The sequence below is a fragment of the Annulohypoxylon truncatum genome, assembly GCF_022578515.1.
Source record: "Annulohypoxylon truncatum strain CBS 140777 unplaced genomic scaffold F4807scaffold_7, whole genome shotgun sequence".
Classification (NCBI taxonomy): domain Eukaryota; kingdom Fungi; phylum Ascomycota; class Sordariomycetes; order Xylariales; family Hypoxylaceae; genus Annulohypoxylon; species Annulohypoxylon truncatum.
Window position 1 is genome coordinate 137,828 of NW_025953793.1, and position 26,143 is coordinate 163,970.

The 26,143-nt window shown below is 49.9% G+C and overlaps 9 protein-coding genes across 9 annotated transcripts; 7 read left to right on the plus strand and 2 right to left on the minus strand.

Annotated features, from left to right (window-relative positions):
• The first annotated feature begins 235 nt into the window (after positions 1–235).
• On the plus strand, positions 236–1,753 carry F4807DRAFT_362030 (RTA1-domain-containing protein). The gene is made up of 5 exons (XM_047995580.1): positions 236–621; positions 683–877; positions 928–1,286; positions 1,340–1,410; positions 1,478–1,753. Exons 1-5 carry the CDS (start codon positions 459–461, stop codon positions 1,644–1,646), a joined length of 957 nt encoding a protein of 318 aa, XP_047856712.1. The 5' UTR covers positions 236–458; the 3' UTR covers positions 1,647–1,753.
• A 2,409-nt stretch (positions 1,754–4,162) lies between these two features.
• On the plus strand, positions 4,163–6,313 carry F4807DRAFT_362141 (uncharacterized protein). Its single transcript, XM_047995582.1, has 4 exons — positions 4,163–4,312; positions 4,495–5,109; positions 5,166–5,312; positions 5,364–6,313. The coding sequence occupies exons 1-4, from the start codon at positions 4,253–4,255 to the stop codon at positions 6,177–6,179; spliced, it is 1,638 nt and encodes a 545-aa protein (XP_047856713.1). The 5' UTR covers positions 4,163–4,252; the 3' UTR covers positions 6,180–6,313.
• Positions 6,314–6,888: 575 nt separating this feature from the next.
• F4807DRAFT_362143 (SCA7, zinc-binding domain-containing protein) lies at positions 6,889–9,002 on the plus strand. Its single transcript, XM_047995583.1, has 5 exons — positions 6,889–7,093; positions 7,175–7,312; positions 7,427–7,948; positions 8,017–8,193; positions 8,249–9,002. The coding sequence occupies exons 1-5, from the start codon at positions 7,066–7,068 to the stop codon at positions 8,665–8,667; spliced, it is 1,284 nt and encodes a 427-aa protein (XP_047856714.1). The 5' UTR covers positions 6,889–7,065; the 3' UTR covers positions 8,668–9,002.
• A 1,256-nt stretch (positions 9,003–10,258) lies between these two features.
• Positions 10,259–12,803, plus strand: F4807DRAFT_362160 (mitochondrial carrier domain-containing protein). Its single transcript, XM_047995584.1, has one exon. The coding sequence runs from the start codon at positions 10,628–10,630 to the stop codon at positions 12,737–12,739; it is 2,112 nt and encodes a 703-aa protein (XP_047856715.1). The 5' UTR covers positions 10,259–10,627; the 3' UTR covers positions 12,740–12,803.
• An 862-nt stretch (positions 12,804–13,665) lies between these two features.
• On the minus strand, positions 13,666–15,073 carry F4807DRAFT_362200 (ENOS interacting protein). The gene is made up of 2 exons (XM_047995585.1): positions 14,949–15,073; positions 13,666–14,874 (listed from the first exon to the last, which is right to left on the minus strand). The coding sequence occupies exons 1-2, from the start codon at positions 14,956–14,958 to the stop codon at positions 13,754–13,756; spliced, it is 1,131 nt and encodes a 376-aa protein (XP_047856716.1). The 5' UTR covers positions 14,959–15,073; the 3' UTR covers positions 13,666–13,753.
• A 192-nt stretch (positions 15,074–15,265) lies between these two features.
• On the plus strand, positions 15,266–16,959 carry F4807DRAFT_415064 (uncharacterized protein). The gene is made up of 4 exons (XM_047997007.1): positions 15,266–15,642; positions 15,708–15,726; positions 15,788–15,892; positions 15,955–16,959. Exons 1-4 carry the CDS (start codon positions 15,411–15,413, stop codon positions 16,763–16,765), a joined length of 1,167 nt encoding a protein of 388 aa, XP_047856717.1. The 5' UTR covers positions 15,266–15,410; the 3' UTR covers positions 16,766–16,959.
• An 86-nt stretch (positions 16,960–17,045) lies between these two features.
• Positions 17,046–19,451, minus strand: F4807DRAFT_415067 (protein tyrosine kinase). The gene is made up of 2 exons (XM_047997008.1): positions 18,641–19,451; positions 17,046–18,575 (listed from the first exon to the last, which is right to left on the minus strand). Exons 1-2 carry the CDS (start codon positions 18,707–18,709, stop codon positions 17,658–17,660), a joined length of 987 nt encoding a protein of 328 aa, XP_047856718.1. The 5' UTR covers positions 18,710–19,451; the 3' UTR covers positions 17,046–17,657.
• Positions 19,452–19,499: 48 nt separating this feature from the next.
• On the plus strand, positions 19,500–22,252 carry F4807DRAFT_415072 (uncharacterized protein). The gene is made up of 4 exons (XM_047997009.1): positions 19,500–20,570; positions 20,631–20,932; positions 20,983–21,133; positions 21,184–22,252. Exons 1-4 carry the CDS (start codon positions 19,940–19,942, stop codon positions 22,149–22,151), a joined length of 2,052 nt encoding a protein of 683 aa, XP_047856719.1. The 5' UTR covers positions 19,500–19,939; the 3' UTR covers positions 22,152–22,252.
• Positions 22,253–22,502: 250 nt separating this feature from the next.
• F4807DRAFT_415076 (Poly(A) polymerase) lies at positions 22,503–25,981 on the plus strand. The gene is made up of 6 exons (XM_047997010.1): positions 22,503–23,221; positions 23,292–24,039; positions 24,093–24,756; positions 24,854–24,965; positions 25,017–25,113; positions 25,219–25,981. The coding sequence occupies exons 1-6, from the start codon at positions 23,076–23,078 to the stop codon at positions 25,282–25,284; spliced, it is 1,833 nt and encodes a 610-aa protein (XP_047856720.1). The 5' UTR covers positions 22,503–23,075; the 3' UTR covers positions 25,285–25,981.
• The last annotated feature ends 162 nt before the right edge of the window (positions 25,982–26,143 follow it).

Sequence of the window (26,143 nt, forward strand, 5' to 3'; positions counted from 1 at the left end):
ACGACACGTAAGCCTCCTTGGACTAATAAGGTCCCAGCCTCATCCTGGCAATTAAAGAACAGATCTAAGCGAGAACGAGACGGATCTGGGTGTTTCGTCTAGGTATTCGGGTTCGGCCCCGATCTTGATATGTACTAAAACTACCGATCTCAAATCTTTGTAGGATTCAGGCTTTGCAAACCTTTCCGTGCCCCATGGCGCGTTACAGCACAGCCAGTCAGGCAGACACTTCGTGACACACAGCACGCGGTATGATTCTGCCTGCTAAGAAGTCCTATTGCCTGCTTTATAGACATTGAAGTTGTCTTGGGCACTGGCGCTCGACATTCTGGCACGTTGAATTCAACTAGATAATTATCCCAACTTGTACCATAGAACTTGAAGATTTTCGCCTTCTGCGTTTACCCTCGTTATACATTCGTTTAGCCTCGTTTCATTCTTAACAACAAGTCGTAAATATGGCGTCAAAAGACCAAAATCTTTCCTTCTATGATTATGATCCATCTGTCCCGGCAGCTGTGGTGTGTTGCGTTCTGTTCGGCCTCACTCTCGTATGGTCAACCTTCATGACAATCCGGAAGAGGTCATGGATATGGATAGTCCAGATACTCGCAATATCTAGTATGTCTTTCGAATGTCCATTGATATTATACGAGCAGCTGCTGACTAGCCGGTACTATAGTGGAAGTAGTTGGATATGCAGTTCGAATAGTATCCGCCAACGACCCTACCAGCTTAAACCCATACGCGGTACAGTTTTGCGTGATCATCCTTGCCCCCGTTCTTATGGCCGGTGCCATTTATGTCGTTTTTGGTCGAATTGTCTTCCACGTTGTTCCCGCCGAGGAGAGAACCACAAGACTTCTCTGGATCCCTCGTACGTCTCCCACCGCCGAAAGGAAAAACATTCCGTACTGACTATTGTAGCCCGCTGGATCACCCCTATTTTTGTCACCTTCGATGTCGTCGCGCTCCTAGTCCAATTAATCGGTGCCGTTAGCGTGTCGAGCACGCAGGCCACTGATAAAGACGCAATGAATAAGCTGAAGATAGGCAAGGATATCGCGCTCGCGGGTCTTGGAATCCAAATAGCCGCCTTTGGACTTTTCACAATTATCGCTGCTCGGTTTCACTTTACCTCGCAACGATTTGTGGCGGGCCTCAGCTGGAGGCTAGAGGAGGTAGATGGTGGTAAGGCTGTCTTCGTCCGAGGGTCGTCACGGAAGATAAACCCTAAGTGGAGACGCCTATTATATGCTCTGAATGCCTCCTGCATTCTGATTTTGGTGAGAGATCAAACTCTGGTTGGTGATACGGACCTTCTGACACTAGCCTGTAGATCCGTTCTGTATTCCGTGTTGTCGAGTTCGCTCAAGGTTCGAATGGTTCTGTGATGCAAAAGGAGTTCTAGTAAGTCATGGACAGGTCTATCCCTCCCCAATACTTCTTTCTGGAGACTGACGTGAGTGCTTCATAGCATGTATATCTTGGATACTTTACCTATATTCTTGGTTGTAGTGAGCTTCTGTCTCTTTTTCCCGGGGTCTTATCTCCCTTTTATGGGGTTTAGAGTCCCAAAGAATCCAGTAGGCACAAGGCGACTGGGAGGTGACGACAGCTCAGCTACTGCGTTACAAGAGATATAGGAGTGCCTAGGGTAAACCAGGATGTATCAGAATCATCCGGGTTTAGTTGAATTTCTGGTATTCTTTGTTTTGCAGGGTTAGGGCCGGATCAAGCGAATGTCTATTACTAAGGAGTCTTCGATTTCAATAGAAATTTCAGGGGTTCATTAGACGAAGGGGACTTAACTCTAATGCCTACAATAGCGGAGGACGAACACTTGGTCGTCACGTTAGTTAGATCCCTTTAGCACCATCGCTGGTGGAAATACCAACAAACTTGACAATCTGATGAAAACCAGCCAATGACAATCCGGTATTGGCATCTGAAGCTAAAACCAGACGTTTATCACCCGCGTTTATTTTCCGATGTTGGATAGAGCACATGTGGGCAAGTACTGTGAACCACTCGCATTTCTTATCCAGAGCTCTTCTTCGCCTCATATTTTTGACGCCTAACGATTGGATGGTATTCAATGACGCACGTCAAGGTATTGGCGTGAGGATAGGACCATCGTCTGTCTCGAAGCCTTACGAATCCGACAGGCACCAGAATGCTACCTGCACTGTACAAGAGGAGGGGTAACGTGCATGTTTTGGCTGCATGCAGACTTCACCACAGTAACAAACGAAAGTGATACTGGCAGTTTCTCCTTGTCAGTGCTGTCAGGGGTGAGCTGTCAATGGAAGTTTTCGGATTCGGAGAGTTTCTGTCTTGTCTCGAAAATTCCCCTTCTCACCCTGTCACACTGGGCTGGACTCCATAGAATTAGGGTCTGATGGCTTAAGAGTGACGGCCCTGCTAATATCCCGGACCGATACCATGGTCAATTAAGCCTCGTATATTTTTGTAGTCAGTCATGAACAACTTACTCATCGGGTTGAATGTTAACATATTACCTATTTTGTTGGTAGGAAGGTAAGTGAAGACTTATGAAGTATAAGTGAACTTTTAAAGATCACTCGTAGACGACGAATTGGTAATATTTGAGGAGAACTTCCGAGAAAAAAATCTGATAAGATGGGAGAAATTGTTTGCTGGCATCGCAAGCTCTTCGGCTCTACGCAACGCCACGCCGGAAAGTGGCATCCGGATTCCTCGTAACGTAGCACCCGGCCAAATACTTAAGCAAATAAGACGCTCTGATGCCTTACAGCCCCGGCTCTTAAGGGACACTAGATTGGAGAATGAGAAGAACCTATCCATAGGAGGTAGGTATGAAAGAAAATATGGAGTACCGCGATAGAGAGCTTTTTAAGTCTCGTGTGTACCTCCCGAGCTATCTAGTAGTAGTAATTATCAAGGTAACTTCCGGATTAAAAAATAGGTTAAGCATAACCTTCAAATGACGTAGATCCCGTCCCGTGTCCTCAATTCAATGCCATCAGAGCACACCTTAATTGAATGCGGTCGGCATAGAACGCCCATAGAACTTTAGAAGCTTAATCCATGAGAAGCTACGAAGCCTGTACCTACCTATTTTAGCGCCTTCCAATTGCAACTTGACCGGCGAATTAAAGAACTAGGCTGCTACGTCTACACGAATCCCGCCTACCAACGTAAACATCCATCTAAAACCCGAGAACCCAACCCTAGAAATCCCGTTCCAAGTTGCCAGGATGTTCGACTTCGATCAACGGTTGATCCCTAAGCAATCCCTAACAGTGCATCTTTAACCCCCACATAGGACAGACGATTGGGTCTAAGTGAGAGCGGGGAAATTCCTATTTGGCGGCTCTCGAGTTTTCACGTCTCTTTCGAGTTTCAAACATGACCAATTCGCAGTGTGGGAAAAGGGAAGAAAAGAAAAAGACACACCCATGTAGACCATCTGCAAGATAGGAAGTCAAGCGCCGTGGTACATCGTCATTAGACTGGTCGCTTTGAAGGATTTATGATTAAACCAAACCCTTCCCGAACAGCAACAAGCAGAACCAGACGAGGCGAGCATACAGTATAACTATTGCCGAATACCGTGAACCCGCATCGCCGCTACTTACCTACGTCCCAGCTTCCAGGCTGTTCACACACACTTGGTAGAGTTGCTAGCCTAGCAACTTTCTTCGAGCATCTTCATCCTTCGCTTCTCATAAGACATTCTTTTCCGGATATCATTACGCGACCTTGCTTATAAAGAAAAGATAAATTTGAATCCAGCTAGCTACCTTAGCCGGCTTGATATCATACCGAGTATTCTTTTAACCGGTTAGCGGTATCGGTGTACAAGCCTTCAGTTACATTGAAGGTTGATGAAAGCCGCCGACTCGCCGTTGAATGTCCAATCTTGAGGACACGTGCTGTGCATCCATCCGGGCTCGGTGCAAAACTCTTCGGAGACTCTGGAGAAAATAGCTAGGAGCCGGACACGGCGCTGGGCGAGCCTTTTATAGAGGCAACGGAGAGGGAGGCGAGGAGGAGTAATACTAGGGCCGCTAGTCCACACAACCATGATCCTTCTTATTCCCCACGACCTAGACGAGCTGCTTTCCCTTTTCGATACCCGACAGAAAGCAATCTTGACCAACGACGACTGCCACTTACGCAGGCGCGAAACTTGATACGCACGACTAAAATCGATACACACTTCTGATTTGCTCGTTCAGCTTGCCTATCCTGGCCTCCTCGCACAATGGTTTATTGTGGGAAGGCTTCCCAGGGTTGCCAAAATTGTCGAACCCGGCGTATAAAGGTGCGTATAGGCTCACTGCCTCTCGTTAGATATCTGCACCCACTTTCCTTGTCCTGCTATGCAGGTGAGATACATGAACTTGCACGAGGTTTAACTGCCTCGCGTGGAATCGCCTGGGTCTACCCAATCTATCGGGACTACAAGTAGATAAATGCGACCCATAATTAACTAGGAACTTCTAGTGCGATAAAAAACGACCAGAATGCTCCCAATGCATTCGAGTGGGCAAGAAATGCCCGGGTTATCGAGACCAGCTATCGCTTATGTTCCGAGATGAGAGTAGTAAGGTTATACAAAAAGCACACGCTCAATGGGGCTCTTCGGGGTCTCCTACCGATGTACCCGGAGGTTCGTCGTTAGCCTCATCCTCATCTTCTACTTCCACATGGACACAGGAGTCGCCAGCGTCTACCTCTACCTCTGATAGCCCACCGGCGGATACTCCCGTCGCGCCGCGCGACGTTGCGCCTGTGCGGATACCGAGAAAGGTAGACCTGAACGTGGATCAACAAGGAATGCAATTCTATATCAATCGTTATCTCATGAATCATCCGGACTCCCCTAAAACACGAGACCAGGTAGCAGAGTATTTCTCGAGCGCGGATGCCGCTCAAAACGTTATGGTAGCTGTAGGTCTCGCTGGCATGTCAAATCTGCTGGGAAACAAGAACATGAACCTTCTTGCCCGGTCGAAATACGTTGCGGCTTTGAAACAAACTGGGCAACTGATAGCTAGTAATAACCCTACCGGCCTCATAGCTCGTCTTCGGAGCGTCGTGACACTCGCTTTATTTGAGGTAAAATAAAGCCACGGAAAATTGATGTATTGGCACGAGACGCTGACTACGTCCAGGTTGTTCAGGGCAAAGGACCTAAAGGGACAGTGGGTTCTGCAAGTACACACATAAATGGCGCGGTGGCTGTATTGCGATCTGTACTGCCTCTCCCGCATGCCCCTAATGGCGGCGCCCATGGCGTCTTACAGTTATTGTTTTCATCGGTATCGTATTACCCTGTTTTGCTTATCCTGTCGAAGCACTGACGAGATTAGTTTATCCCGTATTACATGATGGAATCGCCTCTGCCACCCACTTTCTTCGAGACCCTTGAGTTCTGCAAGCAGCTGATGCAGGATGTCCCGGAGGGCTGTTCCGTTGATTTAGGGCTTGCCATTGCTCGACTCCTCCAACTATTAAAAATAACCGACCACATTATTCTTACTGATGAACGACCAACTACGAATGATCTAATACAACAATTCCTTCGATTAGACGATGTATTTGACAGCTTAGAAAGCCGGTTATTAGAAGCGTTCCCCTTTACGCAGAACCAGGGGGAATATCCGCCGCCGGCAGTTTTCCGTGGGAAGTGGCATAAATATAACGAGGTCTGGGGTGCTAGGATATGGAACCACTACCGATGGGCCCGCATTCTAGGTCTGCAGAGACTCGTCAAGTTTATGACCGACTGTCCCATTTCATGTAGTCGGGTCATATCTACAGCTCGAAGAACTAGATGCTATATGACTATTGAACGACTTGCCGAAGATATTCTTATAAGTACGCCATCGCATTGGCACCACCCGATGCTAAACCGAGAAGACACTCATAAGTTTGAAGCGGGCGGGTTTGGTAATTCTGGAGCTGTAGGAGTGCCTAGTCTTCTTTGGCATCTCGCAGTGGCTGGATGCGCTCCGAACGTACCGCCCGAGTATTGGGAATGGGCTAATAACGTTCTACTGGTGATTTGGAAGGAGATGGGGATGCAACACGCCTTCGCGCTGTCGGAACTCATGGAAGAGCATCGGACCAAGCTAGATAAAGCACTTATCAAACAAGAAGTGAAGCTCGAGGGAGAGGATTCATAAAACAACGCATAGGCATTGAACGGTTTAGAATACTGACCTCTAGGTGGTATATTCGGAAAGGCATTCGCAGGCGTGGCCGGATCTGGGGTATCATTGATCTGTTAAACGTTTGGGCATATTTAAGGCAGCGTTATATATAGGCGAATGGCATTCACAGGGCATTGGAGTGAATATGTTACAAAAATACGCAAAAATCTATATTCATTCATACAAGATGGCTTATCTACATGCATTCCCGAGAGAAATGTACGTCGATACCAATTCGTAGTTAGCTACGGGCCTTGGTGAAGGGTCTTGGGTACAAGTACGTATGGCTCTTGATACAGAATATATAAGACTTTGATTGTATCCATGCATTTCCAGGACATGGACTTGCTTGGGGATGCTCTCTTTCGACGCACTGGACGTAGAAGATGAGGGAGTACGTACCTACTGATGATAACGAATTTGAGTTGAAAGAGCAGCCCATTTTTAGCAATTAGCAAACAATGATTTCGAGTTTAACCTAAATGTCATGGTCATGGTACAACCTTGAACAAAGGTTGGGGTAGTGAGAGGAGGAGAAATTGAGTTCTGTGGCAGCTTAGCTTCCAGCTGAGTTCAGGTAATTTTCCCTAACTTTGCGGTAGTTCTTCGGTAGGCGCTGATAACAAAGATAAGAGAGATAAGATCTTATCAACCAACCTATTGACTCCCAAGGCTCCAACCTGGTTCTTTGCGACAAAAGACGAAAGCTTGAACGCTCCTCAACCACACTACAACATCCGACATCAACCATCGAGAATTCATTTTCCACCAAGGCTTTCATCTCCTTTTTCGCGTGCTTAATTGGTAACGGCCTCTGCTTGATCGATAAATGTAACCAACTTATCGGAGGGCTATCAAAATGGCGACCGGGGGAGAGGGTCGAAAAGGTATGTGTCAATCAAGCGTAAATGCGCAAATGCGTAAGTGCAGCGCGTCTTGCTGATGCGAATATCTGCCCCACTTTCCAGGTCTCGACGACGAGGGTACCATCAACGTCGCCTCGAAGAAGGTCACCAAGGACAGACCAAACGGCGTAATAAAATTGAAGAAGCCTATACCGAAGCAGATAAAGCCTGGAAATTGGAGAGAGGGTAGCGTCGTTAACGGTAAGTTATAAGTCACATCATACACTATATTCACATATTTAATATATACATATATATATATATATATATATATATATATATATTCGATAGCTAATAAGCGTGTCAATTTCATAGACGATAAAAAATCCAAAGCTACAGAACATCCTTCCATCATCGGCTCATTATCTCCCGGACCTGTGGTCAATCAACTAGACGACTCTGCCCGCGACACCTTTGCGACCGGACGGCCACTTGAAGATAACCTTAATCTTCAACAATGCAAGCATTGCAAGAAGGGAATCATTAAGACGGCCGCAAAAGAGCATATCGCACAGTGCCTACGAATTAAGAAGGAGAAAGCACAGCGTAAGAAAGAGGCGCGCGAGGCAAGAGAGCGAGCAAAAGAGCAGGCCCGGGAAGAGGAGGCCCGAAAGAACGACGAAGATGGCGACGCCAAGATGAACGACGACAGTGACGATGACGACGACGGATCATTAAAGAAGGGTACAGGTGGCAAGGCCTCCAAGAAGGTAGGAGGAAAGAAACCAGACGGCGAGCCCAAGGGCAAGAAGCGCAAAGCCGACGGCGATGCCGACAAGGGACCCAAGAGCAAAAAGAAAAAGGAAGAACCGAAGCCCAAGGTCCCTAAGCCTAAAGGTATCTAACCATTACAGTTCCTTACGATTACGGCTGAAGGTGTGCTCATCGTATCTAACTTATCCCAGGCCCTGTGGACGTCGAGAAGCAATGTGGTGTTATATTACCGAACGGACAGCCGTGCGCCAGATCCTTAACATGCAAAAGCCACAGTATGGGCGCCAAACGAGCCGTCGCCGGCAGATCACTTCCCTACGACATGTTACTAGCTGCCTACCAAAAGAAGAACCAGGCCAAACAACAGAGTATGAGGCTCCACCCTGGTAACGTTTCTGAATATGTTGATTAACCATTTTACAGAGGCCGCGCTGGATGCGAACGCCCCTCTGGAGGACGACGATGACGCTAATGCCGGACCTGTCGACTCTGACGAGGAGACTGCGGCGGTCATGGGCGCGTTAGCTCGATGGAATCCGCAACCGGTCGTGCCACAACCCATCTTTGCGCCGATCAAGCGAACCTACCAACTCGCACGTCTTCACGAGCAGCTTCAGACAGCAACCAATGGCGGGCGCACCAATATCTTTAAAGTGGTAGGGCTTGGTGCTCAAAGGCTTCCTGAAAATCACGCTGCCAACCATACTACTATGAATATGGATATGGACGACGCACCCGGAGAGCCAGACCTGGGAATGATGGGCTCCCTGGGTGTAAGAAGATCCTCGAGTATTAGCATGCAAGCCAACTCAAGACGACCGTCCGTGATAGGCCGAGCATGACACTAACAACTTACACGCAACACCCAGCAAGTTCCGTATCTAGATTGATACGAGAACATACGTACGTAGAGAGTAAGCAGACGAGCTTGCTTTCAATTCATTCCTAGCGAATATTGTTAGGGCAGAATCGGTTACCATGATATATGTTATCCCGTTCATGTAGCACGAGCTTCTGTCTCCCAATAGCGATGTGTAAATTGAGGGTTGGGTAATTAAGTGCATTTTGGGTGGGTCGATCACTGTCATTTTAGGCGCGTATTGGGGATACCAACTTTGAGAGCATGCGGCTTTGCCGCTTTGGCGTTCGGATTTACTTAGCAAGCGAATGAATTTGGGGCGTTAAGGCATGCGAGAAGCGGGACAGGTCAGCAGGCATCTTATGATTTGCCGTCGACTAGTCTAACATCGGCCACGGGTGCGATGGGCCATACATATACATAGTTTCAGGATTCGTACGGTTCAGCTCATCCATTCAATGGGAGCGATTCGGAATGGAAGCTCACATCCCTTCTTCATGCTGTGCGGTCAGGCTGAGGGCTGCAACCCACACGTGTCGGTGCCCGAAGTGGCGGTATAAAGACCAAAGCCTGAACTAAAAGCTTCAAGCTGCATAATACTAGAATGAAGCGGGAGTGTTGTCGAACACGTGTAAACTCGCCAATCTCTCCGGATGGCAACGCGCCAATCCTACTGGTCAATTCCTCACCGGATAGCCCCTTGCGGAAACACCCTAATTTACGATGTTATGATGTTATTTTCACTGTGCGTAAGTGGTAAAGCGTCCGGTAGGAGTATTTGGGTTTGGACGATGGACAGGATGGATAGGGATATGAGCATGGGTACGGAAGACGGCAGGACGGCAAAGCGGGTGGCCTAGGCCCAAAGGATTAGCGATGGGGTCGTTTAATGGATTGTCAGCCTCAAAGGTCATAAGTATTTGGGAAAATATGGGAAAATATGGGAAATAGATCCATCGGATCCATCAGATCCATCAGAGGGGTTGCAGGAAAAAGGGGGGCGGGGAACAATAATAGATACGTCCCATAATATTCCATAATATCCTCCCTATTATTTGGTTGGGAAGTTGAGAATTTGGGAACATGGGAAACATGGGAACTTGGGACTTGGGAACTTTGGAACTCGAGTCCCTGCGGGCTATGGAACGGAATGGAATGTATGGAGTGCAGGGTGCATAGTGCATGCATTACGTATAGCTGTAGCATGCAGCACCTACGAGTCTACATATGACGTCGTCGCCGATATTTCATCACCTCGTGAGACGTATCCCGAGCCTCGGCCAGGAGTCTCTTCCATTCGTATGTTTACACACGCAGCACACACAAACAACAACATGCTGCCGCCCTTGTACGACCTCGTCGATCCAATGGCGGGCAAACAGATATCAGTGCGGCAGACCGTAGGCCGGGTAGTCTAACTAAGAGTACATTATCCAGCATAACCTACCTATATACAAACATGGTGGGCTCGTTCACCCCCCCTTGAACGTTGATCTGCCATCAACCAGCCTCTTGGCACCATAGGGGTCGCAAGTGCTCACGCTTGACCTCACAGACACTAGACACGCACACACACCATCCTGACCATCCCGTTACTAAACGTCTCCATTCCGAGATTCGGTTGGTCGTAAAAGCCCCTTCGACGATACTTTTCCTTTCCTTTCCTTCTCATAGTCGATTTTTCCATTTTTTTCCTTTCCAACCTGTAGTCTTGCTCACCCGAGGTTCAAACGTCCCCGGCGCCCAAATCGGAAGATTGGTCGTCCTGGCCCTAGTCTACCTAGTAGTCAAGGTGCCTATACCTTAGATATAAACCTCCAAGGTGTCTAAACGGCCCCCTTTCGTCTACCACTCAGCGCGCTAGAAGAGAGAGATAGCGAGAGCGAGAGAGAAAGAGAGAGAGAGGATAGCTCGGTGGGATATATATAAATAGCCAACCAGCCATGCCATCGACAACGCTCGCCAATAACCTCGCGGACGCAGCAGCATCAGACAATTTCCTCCCGGCCCTCCACCACGCCATTTCCGGCTCCGCCGGCACGCTCATCTCGACATGCGCTCTCTATCCTCTTTCACTAGTGGTGACCCGCCTTCAACACCAAAGACAGCAACAGCGTATTCTCCGTCGGAAGGGGGCGGACCAACTTTCTCGGAAGGAGGACGAAGAAGGTTCTACCACACCCACGACAGGTCCGGCAGCAGCAGCACCGCCCGAGCCTACGTACGCAGGGATCACCGAAGCCTTTTCAAAGATCTGGAGTTCCGGTGGCGGGCCGAGAGCGTTCTATACTGGCCTGGGCCAAGATGCAATCAGATCTGCTTTGGACTCTTTCCTCTTCTTTCTCTTCTATGAGTGGATCCGCAGCTCGCGGCCGTCGCGCGGCCGGCGGAGAGGAGGCGGGAGAGTCCACGACGCGGGCGTCCTGGAGGAGCTAGCCATCGGCGTAGTAGCCGGGGCGTGCTCGAAGTTCTTCTCGACGCCGCTGACGAACCTGGCCTCGCAGAAGGGCCGCGAAGAAAGCTTCCGCGACATCATCGCGGCCATACGGAAGGAGAAGGGCATCACGGGCCTCTGGTCCGGGTACTCGGCCAGCCTGGTGCTGACGCTGAACCCGAGCATCACCTTCTTCCTGCAGGATTTCCTGGGGAGGAAGGCCGTCAAGCGGGACAGCAGCCCCGGCGCCGCGACCACGTTCCTGCTCGCGGCCGTCAGCAAGGCCATCGCCACCGCCGTCACCTACCCCTTCCAGACCGCCCTGTCCAGGGTCGAATACGACATCTCGCCCGCGGCTCGGAGAGGCGGCTGGGAAGAAGTCGTCAAGGAGCTCGAAGCGAAACACGAAGCGGAAAGGGCCGCCGCCGCTGCTGCCAGGGAAGGAGCAGGAGCAGACGACGACGGGGCGGTATCCCCGAAATCGCAATCGCCGCCGGGAGGATTCAAGGCCAACGTGGCGCCGCCGGAGCGCAACTCGACGGACGAAGGCAAGATCGAGGCGCAGGCGCTGCGTGCGGTCAAGAACCTGGGGCGTAGAAGCGTGTTCGCGACGGTGGTCCGGATCGCGCGCACCGAAGGGGTGGGGGCGCTGTACGAGGGGCTTAGGCTCGAGTTGTTGATGGCGTTCTTCGGACACGGGTTGACGATGGCGGCGAAGGGCGTCGTGCACCGGCTGCTCTTTCGGCTGTACTTCATTGCGGCTGGGGTGCTGGCTGAGCTAAAGGCGCGGAGGGCCGGGGCCGGGGCTGGGGCGGCGAAGAGGACGAAGAAGAAGCCGGCTGTGACGAAGGTGACGACGACGGTGGTCGAGGAGGAGGTTGTTAGGGGCTTGGTCAAACCGGCGCCGGCTCCAACGCCGGAACTAAAGGCGATTGAAGCGCCTACACCTGTGCCGACGGCAGCTCCGGTCCCAGCACCGGCGCCTCAAGCGGTTGAACCTCCGAAAGCGCCTACCGTTATCGTTTCCCCTCCTACGCCCACGCCCTCACCACCAGCCTCTTCAACGCCGTCCATACCACCCGCCACAATCTCTCCCGCGGCCACCGAACGCGCTCTCCCCGCCGCCCCGAGCAGACCCGCGCTCCCGGCCCCATCATCATCACCATCAATCCCATCCTCCGCACGCTCCTCAACCTCCTCCCTAGACCGGTCCACGCTGCCCCCTCCCCCGGCATACTCGCCTCCGCCCGCGAAGCCGAGCCGCTCAAGCTCAGTAATCTCGCACACCAGCACCAACAACCACAACACCAACAACGCCTACTCAACCCCACCCCCGGCATACACACCTCCCTCCCGCCCATCCCTCGCGCCGCAACCGCCCCCACCCCCAGCGCAGCCGCGCGGCCAACTGCGCGCTTTGCGATACCGCCTCGACAACGAAGACGAATGGGGCCCGCGGTCTTTGCCGTCATACGCGACGAAGCACGTGCCGGCGGCGGCATCGTACAAGGAGGCGTTCCAGGTGCAGCCGCAGCGGCGGTCCATGTCGAAGTTTGATGATTTCGTGGTCGGGGTCGTGGCGAATATGATTGAGAAGACGCAGCGCGAGATCAAGCATTGACTTGCCGCGCAGGGGCAGGTCGCGAGGCTGGAGAAGGGGAAAGATACTAGGGGGAAGGGGGGAGATGATAATGTGCGGGGGGTGAGGATGAGGGAGAAGGAGAAGGATGACTTGGGACGGTTGGAACGAGATGGGGAGGATGTGTATGAGGTGTGTTGGTTTAGCTCTTGGTGCTGCTTCGCTGGGTGAGCCGGAGCTGGAATCGGAGCCGTGAGATCGACGAGACGAGACGAGACGACGGGACGGTGGCGTACAGTACGTCCCTCCAGAGAAAGGAAAGGAAAGGAAAGGGCATGAGCATAAGCATCGGAGTTTTTTACCCTTTCTTCTTTCCTGGACTTTTATTTCGCTTTTTGCTTTTATTATTCCCCGTCCTTGCCGTCTTTTAATTTCCCCAAACCGAGCGAGGCGAAGAAACAAAAGTCAGTTTTTGGAAATTTCCGGGCTCTTTTTACTATCCATTACTCCTTTTTTATTTTCCGGTCGAGATTGAGTCTTCTTCTGTTTCGTCTGACATACACAAACAACTGGACTTTCTAGAGAGGGAGGCACAAACTGGCATTTGTAAAAAGCAAAAAAACCTCGAGGTTGTAATATTGTAATCTACAAGCATGGGGTCGGAGTTGGCGTCTTATCGAATCGATCGAAAGGGGGAAGTGAAAGTGAAAGTGAAGACGACTTATCATGTACGTACGCGGTTTACGATCATAATAGCTTGTCGCTGGGAACAGGACAGACAGACATGGTTTAGGATAGCATAGCATAAGTACGGCATAGCATTCCCATGGTTTTGGGGTTATAGGTTCTTTTAATGGGTATATAATCACGGGTGTTGGCATTGGATGTTTATTTCGCTGCTGCCCCGGGTTTCATTTCTTTCTTTGACATAAACTGCGCTCCTAAAATCCAACTGTGAACTTGAAATTAGGTAGCTTATTGACCGTACTGCCATGGTCTCCTATGGCCGTAGAGTAGAATCGTAACATGGCTGATTAAGCCGGTAGGCTTGCACAGCTAGCACTGAAATGACACGCCAGACTTTCGTACTTGATTTGCTCCCCCAGCTGAGAAACCCGTACCTTCGCTCCTCAACTCCACGAGTCCCGGCCGTATTTTCTCCTTGTCCTTCTTCTTGCCCTTTTCGATCGTATCGTTGCCATTGACGCTCTTCTCGGTAAGGTCCGCCTCGCAGACGTAACACCTCACCTTCTCTGCCTCACTCGCTACCGCGTGAGGATCGTGGTGCCGTGAGGGCCGCATAAACTTATCAACGCAATTCCTGCATAGAACGTGGCCGCAGGGCTTTGCAAGCATCGCTTTCGAGGAGTTGCTTAGTCCCTTTTTGCATGATGGACATACACGTATGCGCTTTTTCTTATTGCTCGAGGTGCCGTTACCCCTGCTCTCATCGCCCTCGTCCTCCTCCGTAAAGTTCACCGTCACAAGCGTATGTAGTGAGTAAGTATGAGGACTATTTTCTCTTGCCGCAGGGCACATAGGTGTGCTCTTCTGCTTCTTGGCGATTTCGTGTAGCGATTCATTCGTCTTGGCTGCTGTCGCTACTGACGGCGTCCAAAATGACGGTAATACAGGCTTTGCGGCCTTCTCATCCTCAATTGCCTTGCGTGCTTTCGCCCTGTCTTCCTTGGCTATTCGTGCCAGCTCTTCCTCATCCATCTCGAACTTGCGCTTCTTCCCGCCATTCGACGATTCTGCTGCCGGCGGTGTACTATGTTCACCTGTTGCCCCGGATGCATCCTTATTGTTGGTACCACTCTTCGCCTTCACATCCAATCCAATCTGCGTCATCTCGAACTCGCGGACCGCACGCTCGCGAGCCTCTTCTTCCTGGCGTATGCGTTCTTCCTCGGCGTCGCGCTCTTCCTGCTCGCGCAGCTTCTCGAGACGCTTTATTTCCTTTCTCTGGGCCAAGATGTTGCTGAGGGCGCACTCGCGGCAGAAGAGGTCGCCGTGCGTGCAGGAGACGGGGTCCCGGGCGATCTCGAGGCACAGGCCGCAGGAGGAGAAGGGGAGGAAACTCTCGCGCGAGAGACGCGCCGATGTCGAGCTCCATGCTTGCCTAGCGACGTCTCGCTCGTGGGAAGTGAAGACGGCGCGGGACGTGTTCCGCTTGCCTGGTAGGAGGGAGGTTAGCTACCTATGCCTACACCGTCTATCCTGTGCGATGAGTTTGTGAGAGGGGTCTTACTGTGAGACATCCTGAGCTGTCTGTATTCGGAAACAACTATTGGAAATATCTCTCCATCTAGGTATCAAAGGCAAGGTTTGGGAATGTTTCGAGGCAGCAGATGGATGTTAGATATTGAATGTTACATATTGTATAGTATGTCTGTATCGATAACGTTTTTCTTCTTTTAAGCGTGATGCAATAGCAGCTCTCGTATTATGTATTTACAGGGGACCCCAACTATCGATAATTCTCCTCCAATAGGATCATCCCGTTCCTGCAGGTGCAGCCAGCAAACAGCGTTGCTTTTCGGAATAGTTATTACCTAAACTATTTGGCCTCAATTAATGGGTGCGACTGCCGTCTCAATCGTGCCGAGTCCTTTTTAACATGTAGCTTTAACAACTCATTTTCTCTCTATTACATTCGCTTCCATGTAAAGTTCATAACGGCTATGCTGCCAAGTTCCACTTCGAAGCGTCAATGGCCTCGGACGAACTCGATATGTCCAAGTCCAACCCCAACAGGCTGTCATTTCAACAGCCAAGTCTACCATGGCGAATGACTTCTTCCATGGTCATGGGCTTAACCGCCGCTCTTTCAAGGGGGTTTCTTTATGGCTTGAACTCAGTCGAAGTAGTCGGTTTAGACCGATTTTTAGAGCTTCTAGATAAGAGGAAGGACGTTGAGAAGAGGGAAAGGGGTCTTATTACTGGTATGAGACTTTTACTTCAATGGCTAATGACCATTTTCATAATATGAGAACTAATCTCAGTGCAGTCTCAAACCACATCAGTGTGTAGGTAAAGATGTACACCCACGATCATTCTGGACCTAAGTCTTATGAATTCATCGCCTAGACTTGATGATCCTGTCATATGGGGAGTGCTGCCGCTACGGTACGCTTTTAACCCGTCTAACCATAGATGGGGTCTAGGAGCCCACGACATATGCTTTACGAACAAGTATGCGCACATCTTCTCCCTTTCCACGATAGCCTCCTTTTTTCACTCACACCAACAGCTAGGCTTATTGGATCGTACTTCTATGCCGGCCAAGTCCTACCAACCCATAGGTCGCAGCACTCGCCTCACGGCGGGCTCTTCCAGCCCACAATCCCACAGGCGATCCGGCTCCTGTCCGCTGCGCCATTCCCTGGCGCCCCACCGCCAGAAGCGTCAGGAGGACGCCACGACGACGACGTGTCCGACCCGTTCAGCAGCGCGGGCGAACCGACGTTCACCACGACGGGGGCGGACCGGTACGTCGCGCCGTCGATCTACGCGCGGAACCGGCACAGCTGGGTGCACGTGTTCCCCGAGGCGTGCGTGCACCAGCACCCGCGCCTGCTGCTGCGCTACTTCAAGTGGGGCGTCTCGCGCCTCATCCTCGAGAGCGAGCCGATGCCCGACGTCGTCCCCATGTTCGTCGACGGCGCCCAGCGCGTCATGCCCGAGGACCGCTCTTTCCCGCGCTTCCTCCCGCGCTTCCCCGTCCGCTTCCGCGTCGCCTTCGGCGAGCTGCTCGATGCCGAGAAGACGTTCGGCGACCTGCGCGCTAGGTGGCGGGACCTCGTGCGCAGGGATAGGGATGGCGGGAAGGGGCGCCTGGCTATGGGGGAGTTGACGGATGAGCTGAAATACGGCAAGGAGGCCGTGGACCTGAGGATCGAGGTCGCGAGGAGGGTCCGCGAGGAGGTGTTGAAGGTTAGGAGGAGCTTGGGATACCTGGATAACGACGAGCCTGGGTTCGAGCTGGCGGAGACGTGGGCGAGGGAGCCGCCTAAGGATCGGTTCAAGAGTAATGTTGATGATGGGTTGGTAAACAAAAGGGATTAGAGCCTACCCTCGGCATTTGTATGGACTAGGAGATATCATAGAATTTATAGAGCTGTGTTGGCTTTCCTCGGGAGTTACTTATTGAACGAAGCAATAGACTTTTTATGACCTAGTCAATGGTTAGGTATTCCTAAATTTTGTGAAATGGGGTTTCTGATAGAGAGAATCAGAGAATAAATCTGACATAAAAAATATGTTTTACAGTGCAAATCAATTACGCTCTCCGGAAGCCCAGGCAAACAGACTAGTATGGGACGCTCCATGGAACGAGACCATAACCTTTAATATATAACCATATTGCTGTCTTCCTCAAATATAGGATACAAGTACCTAGACGAAATAGGGGCCTAAAATAGAGACAGGAGTTCAAGTTGTGATGGGTCAACCATGTAATATGAATATTTCATTACCGGCATAACTAAATGTCCCAGGGGAAACCCATGAGCCCTAGAGTGAATTAAACTATACCGAGGATGCGATACACGAATATCCGGCTACTAGAGAAGAAATCATCCCACACTCAGCATACCTGTCGATTAGTTCCCATAAATGTATTTAAGACAATATACTGCCAGCAGTCAGAAAAACTCCAAAAATTGGGGTATATCGTTTTCATTAATAGCAACGAATCTTGCTCGAAAATGCCCATGAATGCTGTCATGACCTATGGATTCTGCCGAACGCCTGTCCATAACCACCGTCCTCCTAGCCACATCATGATACCGCCCACGATCGTCATATGCTAACCTAGCCACTAACCGCTTCTGCAGCTTCACCGCGGTCCTATCGTAGCCGAGAGCCAATAAAGCCTATATCGATTCGCCGTTCCTTAACCCATATCCCCAAGAGATGTGTCGCCAAAAGTATTTGGTTGATACCGACCGCAACTTGGCTAGTATCCGGGATCGTAAACACCCTGTGACGGAACAGCTGGAGTGGCATAGCCTCTAACCTGTGCCTGGATCGCTTGCTGTTGCTGCATCTGGTGTTGCACCAACTCGGCGAACCAAGGGTGCTGCAAGGCATCATGCGCGCTAATACGATGCTCCGGACGAAGGACTAGCATTCGCTGTAGGAGATCTATGCCAAGCGAATCGATCTGAGGAAGAATGGCCCTAAGATCCTGAGTCGCGTACATCTGGATGTTCGGCTTGTACTCGGGGAACTGCGTGATGCCGGGCCAGGTTCTCTCTGTCGGGGTGCCCATTATACGGAAGATGCGAATAATCTGGTCCTCGTTCGTCGTGCCGGGGAAGAGTGGTCGACCCGTGTACATCTCCGCCATAATACAACCTGCCGACCATATGTCGATGCTCGTGTTGTACGTGCGGCTGCCCAGAAGAACGTCCGGAGCGCGGTACCACAGGGTGACGACCTCGTTCGAGAACGTGTTCACGGGGATTCCGAACGCGCGCGCCAATCCGAAGTCTCCAAGTTTGAGTTGGCCTTTCCCATTAATAAGGAGATTCTGAGGCTTCAAATCTCGATGGAGGACGCGGTTCTTGTGGCAGAAATCGATGCCCTTCAGCAGCTGGAACATGAAGGATTTGATGGTCGCATGCTTCAGCGCTCCTCTATCGCCATGAGCATCCATGTACTTCTTGAGGTCGCCATCCAAATATTCGAATACTAGCATAAGTTTGTTCTCTGTGTGGATCACGTCGTACAGGGCCACGATATTCTCGTGTTTGAGTTCCTTCATGAGCGAAATCTCGCGGATTGCGGTCGAGGGGGTACCTTCTTCCGAGTCGAGGTGGATTTCCTTTAAGGCGACAAGTTCGCCCGTCTGGCGATTTCGTCCCTTGAAGACCTAGAATATCCGTCAGAGTTAGAAAATACGCACAATTAAAATTGTAAATGCGCCAAGGAACTTACCGTGGCATAGGTGCCCTCTCCCAACTTCTCCAGCTGTTGGAAAGAGCTTGGATGTCTCTTAGCATCCATCTTGCCGCGAGTTGGGCGTTGTCGGGTAGTGTGCCTTTGGTCGAACAATATCCCCCCAGCCGTGCAAGTTTGACTAATAGGATCTAGAGAGGTAGAAGTTTGTTGTTCGAGGGGAACGGACGCTGGGGGAGCGTCCTCGGAAATCGTGACGATGGTAAAAGGAAAATATTAAAGAGCCTTGTCGTAATGCAAGGCAAGGTTCTGGTCTTAGATGACGCCGGGCGACGGACGGCAGAAAATAAAAAAGGCGTCAGAGAAATTTTATTAAGCGACCGTGAAGTAACCTTAGCAGAAGGGTTTATGACAATTACGGCTGAATCAGGGCGCTTAATGTTCAGTAACTCGTCCGTTATGTCTCCTTCAGGATCAAAATGGTAGGTAGATTCTGGATTCTCGGATTCTCGTTGGCGGTTGGCGATTGAAAGTTGAGGGGCAAGATTGGTGACACCGGGGCTTGGGCATGTCATTTAGGTACGTACTTGCCTAGCGTATGCACTAATTTATTCATCCCTGCCTTTGTCTTCGACTCTGCCCATAATAGCACGAGCAGCCACTAGCGTGACGTAGGTCCTAATATGCATATATGAAGTTATGCAAATATATGTATATAAGAAATGAAGAATGACAGGGTACGTAAGGTTTGGTACGTTCCAACGTTCTAAGCAGATATAGAAATGATCGCACCACTCACCAAAGCCAAATGTGGAGTTGGTACGTGACTGTACCCGTGTGTACGGCTATTCAACTCCGCCGACTATTGAAAAAGCCAATTTAAGGGTCGTAGTTCTTTGTACTTATACCTGACCGCGAAACTCAACACGCTCTGCACCTCTGCACCTCCTGAGCTTATCTGATGCGGGGTGTTTCTTCATTCAGCCATTCACTGGGAACTCCAACCGCACGACCCAGAAAAGGAAAGCAAGACCGCCGAGAAAGAGAGAGCAACCCCCATCTCCAGACCAATAAACCAACTCGTCATCATTTGCCATTTACCACTTACCACTTTACCATCTTACCACCTTACCACCCATCTACCGCCTTCACCCTTCACCTGTGATACCCCCTGTGTGAAGTCATATCGAACCATACTCTTTATTGTACTACCTACTACTTACATACCTGTGCCAACATATATCTTGTAATGACCTGAACTGTATACGCGCTATTGCTGTCTACTACCTGTAACTTTCGCTTCTACCTAGATGTGATTTTCTAATCTCTAACTCTATAATGAGACCCTTCCCTGGCGACGATGCTTTCGGGCGTCAGCGATCGGCCGACCACGATCCGGCCCCCTTGATGGCTTCCACTTCTAGCCAGATGTCATTCTTCTTCGCCGACGAATCATCCATGGATTCATACCTCGAACAGTCGAACCCCCATAGCCGATTCCTTGATGCGCGAAAGGCTGCCGCCTCTACCGTCCACCCACCTCCTCGCAAAGATGACAAAGACGGTGAAAGTTCAAGGCAGACCGCGGCACACCAAGATAGAGATTATACATTTGCCTACTCTCCGTCGTCAAGGGACTCGGTCTTTACACGCAGCCCAGCCTCGATGAGGTCCCATAATCAATCGTCGCCCTCGCGGCCGATAACTCCTATTATGTTAGGTACATCGTTGTTCACCGGATCCGCACTTAGTAGCCCATCTTCAAGGAGGAACTCTTTCACAGGATCGCTCTCGGAGCACGCCGTTAGCTCCGACGAGGAATCGCTTGATCATAGACCTTCGAACATGTTGGATAGTGGTAGTGCTCCTCAATTGGTTATGCCCAGTATAAAGATGCCGAGTCGCCGTCCTTTCACCGAGACAGGCAAAAGTCTAGGCCGCCTCAAGGTGCTGTTCGCTGGCGATTCTGGTAATTCTGTCACCTAAGCCTGTTTCATAATTTTAGTCGTAACTAATGGCCTTTACGTAGGTGTTGGCAAGACTTCCATGGTCAAAGCAATTGTCCAGATCTGCGAACATATTGTTCATGTTGATCCTATCCCCTCCCAGGCAGAGTCTAGCACGCATAAAAGCCAGAGCGCTTTGCCTCGAAAGTCATCTAATTCGTCATCTGCCATATCGGAGATATATGCCAGCACCAAACCCTATCCTGAGTGGTGGTCGACGGTAGACGAACCTCATGATCCCCAAAGGCGTAAGAGTCTCGGCGACAGCGTCCTAGAACGTAATGTGTGCTTCGTAGATACACCTGGTTATCGGAACGGCTCATCGGTAAGTCTAGTTAGGCTCATATGGCGATAAGAAATATTGACCACGTCTAGGCTATGGAAAATATTATGTCATGTATTGAATATGTCGAATCCCACTTGAACAAAATGTCCTCGGACTTGTTGAGTGATTCGGACATGCTAAATGTTTTAGGGGGCGGTGGAGGCTTCCAAGTGGACGTCGTCTTTTATCTCATCTCGCAAAGTAAGTCAACTCCCGATGTTGATAGGTTCCGTTACTGACCAGTTATGAAGAGATGAGACCAGTTGATTTGGAGTATATCCGTCGACTGATACCGCTTACAAATGTTATTCCTATCTTGGCTCGCGCCGACTCGATCTCGCCAAAACAGCTCGTATCATGCAAAGAGCAGATTGCCGGCCAGCTAAGAGAAGCAGGTCTCAAACCGTTCAGCTTTGCAACGGTAGACCAGGAGTCTGCTACGCGGATGCCAAGTATCCCTTATGCCGTATCCAGTGCGACAGGGTCGGATGACGATATAATGGATGCGAGCCTTCTCATGAGTCCGGATTATGTTGAACCCCTGATGACATCGGACCTGAGATATGTCGTGGATAACGTGTTTAGCCCCAACGGAGTATCCTGGTTACGGCACACCGCAACGAAGAAGTACCTGGAATGGAGAAACACCACTCCATCACGACCTCGTCACTTATATAGGCCGCTGAATCCTCCTGGCCCGGCGACATCATTAGCCCTAGCCCCACGCACAGGAAACACGGCAAGAGAATGTACAGCGCTAGCGCTAACTTGTCTTAATGACCAACATCGAGATCACGGACCACCGCAGCTTCGTGTGGTAGACTGGGCAGCCGATCTTCAGCGTAGCCTTTCAAGCGAGCGGACTCGATACGAGGCACTCGCTTGTGGTGAACGTGCGGTTTGGCTCACGGAGAGATTGAATGAATGTGTGCAAGATGGTACACTTGTGGCCGTGAGGAAGGTCAGGGGCAAGAACTCGACAGAGACTAGGAAAACTTCTAAGCGTAGGTTTTCAACCAAGACCACACAGCATCAAGACCCACTGGGATTGCTTCAGGTTACGGCGGATTTGAAGGCAAAAGGGTGGTTTGCTCTTGAGGTTATGGGAAGTCTCGGCGTCATGGGCGGATTAGCATACTGGGTATCGAGGCAGCATTGGCAAATGGAACCTGTGCAACTTGCGGATGAATGGGCTCGACATTGGGGAATGGATATATAAGATACCATAATTGTACGAAGTGATTTAGTAGTAGTGGTGGTGGTAACTCTACTCAACCAGATAGTGCTGGCCTTGCCAAATACATCCAACTTTTAATACCATATTGTGTCTTTTATAATGGAGTGAAAGAATACTCGGCGGTTGAATGTCTAGTATGTAGGTCCTGAGTAGGTGACGTTCCCCAAATCACATATTTAAAATGATAAAAATTCAGTGAAAACTCTTCTTTTAGTAAAGAAAGGAGTGATAACAATTTTGGGCAGCATTTGTCTGAATATTCTAGCCTATGGATACTTACATGTACTTGTACCTTTGTACCTATTTATTTTTATTTTTGTTGGTGTACATATGGTTCCACGCTGCTGGAGGATCCAAAGTTGGCTAGCCGCCACCTAGTGTCATCTTAGGCGCACGCTATCGATAGATTCGAAAAGTTAATTCGCAGGACCCACCTTGCCATTAAATGTACCAGGTAGATGACTAAGTAAACTCTCGACTGTGTATTTTCTCTCTTCCATTTCGTCGTCATCATCAACAAAAAACATTGTTTTTCATCACATTTGCCATCTTCCCCGTCACGTCTCTTCTCCCCCTTTTCCTCCACGACACACTTCACTTATTCTGAGTCTAGGTGTCTTGGGGCGTTTGCCTAGGCTATTGCATTTAACGACCCCTCGAACACCCCCGACGATATCCATGGCAGCGTCATTAGATCGTTTGAAGTGACGACCGATGCACTCAAGGAGACGCGATCAGCTTCCAGTCATTCTCAACCCCATACTACCAGAACTTCATGCAATAATATCATTCCCTCTTTACATTTTACTTAACCACCATAGAACTACTGAACCATCATCTACTTTTATGCTATATCCGTTTCTATCCCGCATTTGATACACTTAATCCTTTCTTTACATTCACACCATGGAAAACACCGAACAGATCTGGGGTATAACCCCCCCCATCGCGACAGCACTCCCTACGGCGGCGGAGACACACTCGACCCATCTGCTTCTGGAGGAGCTAAGGCGCCAGAATACCTTCGAATCTGTAGCAGAGACCAAGAAGAGGTAAGCGGATAGCGAGTCAATAATGCTAATTGCAGGCTCATGGGTTATTTGTACTAATATAACCTTCTAGGGAGAGAGTTCTAGCCGACCTACAGCGGATCGCGGACGAGTTTGTGCGACGAGTGGCAAAAGAGAAGGAACCGCAGAACGAAGTTCTTATTCGAGATGCCAGAGGAGAAGTCTTCACGTATGGAAGTTACTGTTTAGGCGTTTATGGTCCTGGGTCGGATATCGATACCCTTGTTACTGCTCCCAAATACGTTACGCGCGATGACTATTTCAAGTACTTCCCTTCATTACTACAAGAGATGGCTCCTAAGGGTGCTGTGACAGATCTGACTGCTGTCGAGGACGCGTTCGTACCCATCATCAAATTCGAATACTGGGGAATCAGTATCGATTTGATCTTCTCGAGAATTGCCACTTTGAAACAATTCCCACCTCACGGCCAGCTGAACTTAACCAACAACGAGTATCTACGCGGCTTAGACGATCGCGAGCTCCGCTCTCTGAACGGGACTAGGGTTACTAAGGAGATTCTTAACCTCGTTCCAGAGCAGAGCACTTTCCGTCTCGCCCTGAGGGCCATCAAGCTATGGGCCCAACGTCGCGCCATTTACGCTAACATTATCGGATTTCCAGGTGGTGTAGTATGGGCTATGATGGTAGCGCGAGTCTGTCAGCTCTATCCACGAGCTGCCAGTGCTACTATCGTTGCCAAGTTCTTCCAGATTATGAAGGCCTGGCATTGGCCCCAGCCCGTACAGTTGAAGAAGATCGAGGACGGTCCACTTAACGTTCGTGTCTGGAACCCGAAGGTTAGTATTCGAATTTACAAAATGAGAATATCCTCCTAGCTCACTATCCATAGATCTACAAGAGTGACAGCTATCACTTAATGCCTGTTATCACGCCAGCCTACCCGCAGATGTGTGCGACCTTCAACATCACGCATTCAACCATGGCCATCATACAGCGTGAGCTAGAACGTGGCTTTGACCTCACTAACAAAATACGAGCCGGCAAGCTCGCATGGAAGGATTTGTTCGTAAAGCATACATTCTTCACTGCCGACCACAAATATTACCTAGCAATCATCGCCACTAGCACTACCAAGGAGGCGCACAAGATATGGTCGGGCTTTGTGGAATCGAAAGTTCGAGTCCTGGTGGGCGACCTAGATAGAGTCGAGTCCGTCGCCATTGCGCGTCCCTTCAACAAAGGATACGAGAGGGCCCACAGAGTTAAGAATGATCAGGAGACCGAAGAGGTGCAGAATGGAAATTTGAGCTATCGAGTCCAAGATGATGATGGCCCAGATGATGCTAAGGTAAAGGAGAACGGCGCTGATGGCAAAGGTGAAGTAAAGACAGAAGCGAACCTTGGAGCCGAGCAAGAGAATGGCCAGCCGAATCCTGACACCAAGTCCGACCCTGAAGATCAGAAAACGAAAGTCGACAATGTCGCCGATGCATCTGTTCTTGGCACCAAGATCTACACCACCACTCACTACGTAGGCCTTGAGCTTGCTGAAGGTAAGTGTCCCCTTACCCCCGTTTTGTATGCACGATGGCCTTTTCAGCCGACAAGCGCTTCTTTGTGATCCCTAACCTAAGCTTGATGACGTGCTAGGCGCAAAGTCATTGAACTTATCTTATCAAGTCGATGCATTCAAATCCATGTGTGGCCAGTGGGAAAAGTACGAGCCAAATCTCAACTACTTGAGCGTTCAGCACGTGAAGAAGTGAGTCCCTAATAAATGTCACGATACTACAACCGACTAACCATAATGTAGTACGAATCTACCTGACGATGTTTTCGAGCCAGGCGAGGTTAAGCCCACGCGGCCCCTTAAGAAGGCGGTCGCAATGAAGCGCAATGCGTCGTCCGAAGTATGTAGAGCTAAGTGGTGGATGGCCAATATCGCGATTATCGCCGGGATATCCAAGATAATCCCTTCAATCTTCAGAGTGACTGTTTGCTGACTCATTCTTCAGGGCAACCCCCCACCGGCAAAGCGATCGCAAACCAATCTACACGCATCTGCTGCTGCTGTAGGTTGAGTGCAAAGGAAACGTAACGAATGATACGACGCCTCCGCCTCTTCTGCCTCTGCAGAAGTCGTCTTGGACCATTTTGGATGCCAACTGATCTGCTGCAGCTGACACCACATCACTTTACATTGATACTAACATAGTAGTTTGCGAAAGTAACCGTTTCGCAATTTCGTGAGTACACTCGACTTGATTGCAACTCGACCTAATGCGTGAGGATAATTAGTCTCCTCATCGCGAAACAACAACCTTGCACCATCGGCGTGGTAGCCACCCAGTAATAAGGGGAGAAGAGATAGGCACTTGCGGAAGACAAACGTGTAGCAACGACTTGATATCGCGGAAGCCATGACAGTCATTCTCCTCTCTATTTTACAGTACGACGAATGTGCGAAGTACAACATTACAGCCGAAACGACGACTAATGGTTATTTGGGGGGTTTTTCAAGAAAGGAAGATGAGATGGCATATCCCGTCTATTCAGATACCCCTCTTTCCGACTTTCTCAGTTTTCTTATGTTCTCTGGCATCATCTTGTGAGAGACAAAACTTTCTTCACATCCACACACTGATCTGACATAGGGCATCGGGGCATCAAACGCCGGGGGAAAATGGGCACGGTGCGTGTATGTAGTGGCTTTTGCAGATAAATAAACTTGCTTCTAGAGGCATAAGTGCCTCGTAACACATATAATATTGTCTTCAGTATCGAGTATAATGTGTAGATTCTGTCGTGACGTGTTGGTGATGTGTTGCATATGTATTTAGATGCTGACTCTGCGAGGAACCTTGCCGGCTCAAGCTTAAGTCTTCGAAGACCAGGTACCTAGATTGAGGCATTCTCATAGGAAAACGAGAGACGTGGATG

What these genes read in the sequence shown, in the direction of transcription:
- F4807DRAFT_362030 (XM_047995580.1), top strand. Translation starts at nt 459, where the DNA reads ATGGCGTCAAAAGACCAAAATCTTTCCTTCTATGATTATGATCCATCT. An exon ending in CCTCCTGCATTCTGATTTTG is followed by an intron (nt 1,287 to 1,339) that starts GTGAGAGATCAA and finishes ACTAGCCTGTAG; the next exon opens with ATCCGTTCTGTATTCCGTGT. An exon ending in GTGATGCAAAAGGAGTTCTA is followed by an intron (nt 1,411 to 1,477) that starts GTAAGTCATGGA and finishes AGTGCTTCATAG; the next exon opens with CATGTATATCTTGGATACTT.
- F4807DRAFT_362141 (XM_047995582.1), top strand. Translation starts at nt 4,253, where the DNA reads ATGGTTTATTGTGGGAAGGCTTCCCAGGGTTGCCAAAATTGTCGAACC. An exon ending in GTCGAACCCGGCGTATAAAG is followed by an intron (nt 4,313 to 4,494) that starts GTGCGTATAGGC and finishes AGGAACTTCTAG; the next exon opens with TGCGATAAAAAACGACCAGA. An exon ending in TACAGTTATTGTTTTCATCG is followed by an intron (nt 5,313 to 5,363) that starts GTATCGTATTAC and finishes TGACGAGATTAG; the next exon opens with TTTATCCCGTATTACATGAT.
- F4807DRAFT_362143 (XM_047995583.1), top strand. Translation starts at nt 7,066, where the DNA reads ATGGCGACCGGGGGAGAGGGTCGAAAAG. An exon ending in AGAGGGTAGCGTCGTTAACG is followed by an intron (nt 7,313 to 7,426) that starts GTAAGTTATAAG and finishes TCAATTTCATAG; the next exon opens with ACGATAAAAAATCCAAAGCT. An exon ending in CAAGGTCCCTAAGCCTAAAG is followed by an intron (nt 7,949 to 8,016) that starts GTATCTAACCAT and finishes AACTTATCCCAG; the next exon opens with GCCCTGTGGACGTCGAGAAG.
- F4807DRAFT_362160 (XM_047995584.1), top strand. Translation starts at nt 10,628, where the DNA reads ATGCCATCGACAACGCTCGCCAATAACCTCGCGGACGCAGCAGCATCA.
- F4807DRAFT_415064 (XM_047997007.1), top strand. Translation starts at nt 15,411, where the DNA reads ATGGCCTCGGACGAACTCGATATGTCCAAGTCCAACCCCAACAGGCTG. An exon ending in GACATATGCTTTACGAACAA is followed by an intron (nt 15,893 to 15,954) that starts GTATGCGCACAT and finishes ACCAACAGCTAG; the next exon opens with GCTTATTGGATCGTACTTCT.
- F4807DRAFT_415067 (XM_047997008.1), bottom strand. Translation starts at nt 18,709, where the DNA reads ATGGATGCTAAGAGACATCCAAGCTCTTTCCAACAGCTGGAGAAGTTG. An exon ending in GAGAGGGCACCTATGCCACG is followed by an intron (nt 18,576 to 18,640) that starts GTAAGTTCCTTG and finishes CGGATATTCTAG; the next exon opens with GTCTTCAAGGGACGAAATCG.
- F4807DRAFT_415072 (XM_047997009.1), top strand. Translation starts at nt 19,940, where the DNA reads ATGAGACCCTTCCCTGGCGACGATGCTTTCGGGCGTCAGCGATCGGCC. An exon ending in GCTGTTCGCTGGCGATTCTG is followed by an intron (nt 20,571 to 20,630) that starts GTAATTCTGTCA and finishes GCCTTTACGTAG; the next exon opens with GTGTTGGCAAGACTTCCATG. An exon ending in CTTTTATCTCATCTCGCAAA is followed by an intron (nt 21,134 to 21,183) that starts GTAAGTCAACTC and finishes CCAGTTATGAAG; the next exon opens with AGATGAGACCAGTTGATTTG.
- F4807DRAFT_415076 (XM_047997010.1), top strand. Translation starts at nt 23,076, where the DNA reads ATGGAAAACACCGAACAGATCTGGGGTATAACCCCCCCCATCGCGACA. An exon ending in AGCGTTCAGCACGTGAAGAA is followed by an intron (nt 24,966 to 25,016) that starts GTGAGTCCCTAA and finishes ACCATAATGTAG; the next exon opens with TACGAATCTACCTGACGATG. An exon ending in AGCGCAATGCGTCGTCCGAA is followed by an intron (nt 25,114 to 25,218) that starts GTATGTAGAGCT and finishes CTCATTCTTCAG; the next exon opens with GGCAACCCCCCACCGGCAAA.